The sequence below is a fragment of the Brassica oleracea genome, chromosome C9 (genome assembly GCF_000695525.1).
Source record: "Brassica oleracea var. oleracea cultivar TO1000 chromosome C9, BOL, whole genome shotgun sequence".
In the NCBI taxonomy this organism is placed as follows: Eukaryota; Viridiplantae; Streptophyta; class Magnoliopsida; order Brassicales; family Brassicaceae; genus Brassica; species Brassica oleracea.
The window spans coordinates 13400943-13406641 of record NC_027756.1 but is presented as its reverse complement, the minus strand read 5'-3'; the positions used below and the strand labels follow the sequence as shown (position 1 = coordinate 13406641).

The following is a 5699-nucleotide window of genomic DNA, read 5'->3' as shown; positions in this document are numbered from 1 at the left end:
CGACTTCACGGTGTCGCTCCGGTGAGGTCGCTCCCATGCACTGCTCGTCCAATGATCACCTTTATCACCTCTTTTGAGCTCCAAATGCACCTAAATGTCTCCAAGAACTCCATGTGGTACTCCAATACCTGATAAAGACTCATGTATGCAAAATGCAACCTAAACCTGGCTAAATCCTAGTCTATATGATCAAAATGCACATGGGTGAATGGATAAAACAATGGAAATATGCAAGATATCAGGGCTTGTCCTCGATACGGTGGCCTCTTTTGACCCTTGAGTTTGATTGTTTAGTGTGGTCATTGCGAAGCTTCGGTGCTGTGTGGATGTGATGTTCTTTGATATTTAACCGACGGGTTTATCCGGATTTTATGGCAAGGGACTTTGGAGCTTATACTCTTTCGCGTGGGGTCATTGAGCTGATGATTGTCAACCTAGTTTCTTCGTTGATTGCTCGGGTGGAGATCCGTTTTCTTGTGGCTTCTTTAGGTTGAAGCTTGCTTTTAAGTGACGGTTGCTGGCAAGTCCTCAGGTGTTGGTCCTCAAGCCTTGCTCTCATCCCAAATAAATTTGACATCCAACGCTTTTTCATTTATTCTAGCATCCGGCTCCAGCTTGCTTCTCTTCTTGACGATTATGTGTGAGCACTAGAAGTTTTTAAGACTCTTACTCATTCTTTCTTTTAAGTTTATGTAATAGATTTCAGTTTCTTTCTTAGTTCTGTGGGGTTTTGTTTAGTCCCGCCAGCTTATGGCTCTGAAAGGAATGTATTCCTTGCCGGTTCTGGTTTGTAAGAACTGTTGTTTATGTGTTTAATATAATGTACAGATGACAAAAAAAAAATGAAGGTTATGGTTATATTGTTGATTTTTTTGTTTGTTACGCGCATGTCGCCAAATTTATCAAAAAGTAATGCAGGTTCCAAACCGATCTATTCCTAAATAGAAACCGGAGTTAAACCGGATCAAGAACCAATTAAACGTTTTTTGCAGGTTTCCTCTAAACATAGCAGCCGATTCGTTCTCTTCTGCTCTGTTTAGGTTATGGGCATTTCGTTCTCATGCTTTCTCTGATTCTCCACGGAAGAAAGTCTCTGGAGCTGCAGAGATGGTGTAACTTGCGATTTGCAGTGAACCCTCTTCAATATTCATCTGCTTTTTCCTCTGCAAGTGCGGCTGCAGATGCGTCCCTTCAAGATGGGCGAAAAGGTCAGAACTTTACCGTCTCTTCTTACCTCGTAACATCACTAGGTTTCACCACAAAACTCGCAGAATCAATCTCAAAGAAAGTCAGCTTCGAGGATAATGGCAATCCTCAATCAGTTCTGAGTCTTCTTAGAAGTTATGGGTTCAGAGATTCTCACATCTCCAGCATCATCACAAACTATCCAGGACTACTTACACTAGACGCTGAGAGCTCCCTAGAGCCCAAGCTCAAGTTCTTAAAGTCGAGAGGAGCGTCAACCTCCGAGCTCACTGAGATCCTTTCCAAAGTCCCCAAGATCTTGAGAATCAAAAAGGACAAAACTTTAAGCAGATACTACGATTTCGTCAAAGAGATCATACAATCCGACAAGAGCTCCAACTTCCAAGTCTCCTTACCATTACCACACGGTCCCAACAAAATCAGAAACATTTTCGCTTTGAGACAGTTAGGCATGCCTCAGGATCTCTTGTTCCCTTTGCTCGTCTCTCAGAGCGGAACCGTCCATGGGAAAGTCAGGTTCGAAGAGTCTCTCAAGAAGGTTCTCGAGATGGGTTTTGATCCCACAACCTCCAAGTTCGTGCAAGCTCTCCGCATGCTTTACCAGATGAGCGAGAAGACGATACGAGAGAAGGTCAACGTGTACAAAAGGTTAGGGTTGAGTGGTGAAGACGTGTGGGAGATGTTCAAGAAATGGCCTACTTTTATGACCAACTCCGAGAAGAAGATTACTCAGACATTTGAAACTTTCAGCAAGTGTGGACTTGTGGAGGAAGAGATCCTCTCGGCGTTCAAGAAGTTTCCGCAGTGCATCGGTGCTTCGGAGCATAACTGCGTCGATACGTTTCTAGCGCTGGGGTTCAGTAAAGATGAGGTGGCGGTGATTTTCAAGCGGTTACCACTTTGTGTTAGCTATTCTGCGGAGTTGGTGAAAAGGAAGACTGAGTTTGTGGTGAAGGAGATGAATTGGCCGTTACAGGCCGTTGTTTCTTTCCCCGCTGTGCTTGGATTGAGCATGGAGAAGAGGGTTGTCCCGAGGTGTAATGTGATCAAAGCTCTCATGAAGAAAGGTTTTCTGGGAAGTGATGAACCACCTCCTGTGGGGTCTGCGTTGGCGTGTACGGATGAATTGTTTTTGAGAAGGTATGTGAGGAAGCACGATGATGATGAGGAGCTTGTGGCTGAGCTGATGGGTATTTTAAGAGGATCTCGTGCGTCATAGACCTTAACGTTTAATTGGTTCTTCATCTTTGGTTTTGGTCAGATCCTGGTTTATTTGGGGTAGTACTAAAAGTCTTTGTGTTGATGATCATGTTGTGATGCAAAATGTGAGAAATGATGAATATCAGCTCAAGACTTATTAGCTCTTTAGATTTTTTTTTAGCTGATTTTTGTTAGTCCTAAGTGCAATAATGCCATATTCTGCAGAGTTGGTAAAGAAGAAGACTGAGTTTCTGGTGAATAAGATGAATTGGCCTTCAAAGGCTGTGTTTTTTTAATCCTCAGGCATTTAGACTGTACCAAGATGCATTACATACTCACAACAAGATGAGAAGAATGTTAGGCTTCTTAAAATCTCAATATGATCCGGATCTGATCTGTTTTCTCTATATGCTTAAATCTGTAGTTGAACTTGAAACTCTTTTTCCAATATATTACTTACTGAGAGATCACAATCTTCTGAGCTTATGGTACTTTGAAACCTATGTCACATCGTTAGGACTTATAAATCATTATCATTTTCATCGATAGTCCACATCATTCTACTACTGTTGGAACCGGAGAAGCTAGTTCTGAAGGGTTTAGTTTCTCTGTTTTGAATCACAATGTAAATATGCTTTTTACTATGAAACCACCACTAGAGTTTACATAGGCCTAGACATTTTACCCCAAACCAAAGTCCCGACCTTAATCGGAACCGAAAGAACCGACACTCCCATCCAAATCTTTTATGCAAAAATGTTCGAACGGGAGAGCTTGGTATTTTCAGATTCGGGTATAATCCAATCGTACCAAAATCCGAATTAGGATCTGAAATATCCAAAATTGGTTGAATATATTAATATTTTTGTATATATTAAGGTAATTTAGATATTTTTGGTGTAATTTGTTTATGGGCTAATCTCTCATATAGCTATTTTTTAAGTTTTTGTCACAAAAACAACATTTAAAGAGAAAAATGACCAAAATAAATCCTTTTTATTTTGAAAATTTTAATATTTATTTTTTATTTTTAAAAATTTGAAATCCATGTTTATTAAACAATGGTTTGGCTAAGGGTTCATTAATGCTTCTATACCAGCAGGTCCATGTTTCAATTCTCGGAGAAAGTGATTTATTAAACAATTATGCATGCTACGGAGAAAATGCTTACAAGGGATCTTCAACATGGTGCAAATAAACTCGGTCAGGCGTGATCTTCGTAGGACGGCTCATGTGATGCAGTTAGACGTAGATCCTTATAAGACAAGTAATATTGTCAGTTGTCGGATCGTCTATGTAATCTTTTTCATAATTGTAATATCATAATAAATCAGCGTTAAAAAAAATTTGAAATCATATCCTCAAAACCTCATCTATTAACTCTAAATCCTAAATCTAGACTAGTTAACTAGTATAACTGTATTTTTTATCTTTTAATAAAATTTATTTTGGTCATTTTTATTTTTGAATACTATTTTTATGAAAATAAACTACAATGAATAGTGTTACAAAAAAAAAACTACAATGGACTATCCTAAGGAATTTCTCTTTGTTTTATTTATTATTTTGAATATTTTTTAGTTAGTTTTAGTTTAATTTATAAATAATTTATATATTTTGGATATTTTTTTGCTAATTTTTAAAGTTTAAAAAAAAAATTATTTTTGGGAGATTCTTTTCAGATATCATATTATTTATAATTTGATCTGAACGGAATCCAGAAATCAAACCGAACCCGACTAAAACTTAGTAAACTCGAATGAGATTTATGAACATATCAGAATCAACCGAACAGAATCCTGTTCCGAGGACGCCCATGCCTAAGACTAAGATGTTTGAACCTAACCTGTTAGAAAACTAGTGATATATCTATATTATTAAAACAAGGGATTCAGTTCTTCTCGAAGTTTTTGGTTGTATCTCTTGTGCTCACTTCGGTAATCGCATTGCGCTCCGTTGTCATGTCATCTCTGATACTCCACGGAAGAAGGTTCTTCGAGTTGGAGAAATGGCGTCATTTGAGATTCGCAATGAATGTATCCTTCTCTACTGCTGCAGATGTGAGTCTTCATCTTCAAGATGGTCCAAAAGGTCACAACTTTACAGTCTCTAATTACCTCGTTGAGTCTCTGGGTTTCACCACAAAACTCGCGGAGTCCATCTCCAGAAAAGTCAGCTTTAACGACAAGGTTAACCCTGATTCTGTTCTGAGCCACAGATTCTCAGATCTCCACCATCATTACAGATTATCCACAAGTGCTTATAGCAGATGGAGATCCCTTGCTCCCAAGCTTCAGTTTTTAAAATCAAGAGGAGCTTCAACCTCTGAGCTCACTGAGGTTCTTGCTGTACGGAACGAGAGAACGTTCGATTTTAGAGGTGGGTTTAAGCAAAGACGTCTTATTAATGGTCGGAAGAGCGTTTCGTCGGTTACAAGGAAAGGAAATACGTGAACGGAAAGGTGCCGGAGCCTCGAAGGCTTTGCCGGAGAGATACAACAAGGCGAGATAACAAAGGTAAAACCCTAATCTAGCCGCCCAGTGAGTATCAGTGATTTCAGATCCCTTTCTCGTTGCGTTCCCTTCCCTTTATATAGTTAACCTCGTACTCTCCCGTGACCTAGTTTGCGTCGTCTTCGTGGGCTTTTAACTCGTTGGGCCGAGAAGCCCATACTGTCTCGAGTGGCCGTTAAGTCGAGGACGCTTAGACGCGCGTTTCGAGCCATCGAGCCGAGACACCGTTTCGTCCTGAGTGGGCTGGGCCGTCTGTTCTTCGGGCCTTGAGGGATGTCGAATCCACCCTTTATAGTAAGTCCCCCCAGTTCATCGAGATGAACGTCTCGTTGATCTTGATGAATTTAGAAGGTTAATGGCTTGGAAGGACCGACGGGTCGCCTCAAAGATAAATTGCTGGATTGGGCATCGCGAGGCATCGTTAAGTATTTCACTCTGTCGCGCGGTTTGATCAAGTCTAACCAAACCGGTTTTGGTTTGGTTAGATCCGATTCTGCCCCAGACGCTGGTTCGACTCGGAGTTGGGCCGGTTATTTCGGGAAACCGAATCGACGCTTCGGTTTCCTAGGCGGCTAAAATACTGTTCCCAGGCCCACGTAGGCCCACGTAGGTATCATGATGATGCCTCGGGGAAGCACCCCATCTCTCCCTTATAAATACTTGATCGTTTCTCTCCTCCTTTATTCTTCTCCGCGTTATCCAGGTATTCTCTCTCTCCTTCCCTCCACTTCTCTCTCTAGGTTGTTGTTGTAATATAGATAGCGATATGTCGTCTGGGGG

The 5699-nt window shown here is 40.7% G+C and overlaps 2 protein-coding genes across 2 annotated transcripts; both read left to right on the top strand.

Moving 5' to 3' along the window:
• Nucleotides 1–992: 992 nt before the first annotated feature.
• LOC106319445 lies at nt 993–2702 on the top strand. The gene has a single exon (XM_013757772.1). It carries the CDS (start codon nt 1061–1063, stop codon nt 2423–2425), a length of 1365 nt encoding a protein of 454 aa, XP_013613226.1. The 5' UTR covers nt 993–1060; the 3' UTR covers nt 2426–2702.
• Nucleotides 2703–4367: 1665 nt separating this feature from the next.
• LOC106314365 lies at nt 4368–5495 on the top strand. The gene is made up of 2 exons (XM_013752244.1): nt 4368–4785; nt 5287–5495. Exons 1-2 carry the CDS (start codon nt 4368–4370, stop codon nt 5493–5495), a joined length of 627 nt encoding a protein of 208 aa, XP_013607698.1.
• Nucleotides 5496–5699: the final 204 nt, after the last annotated feature.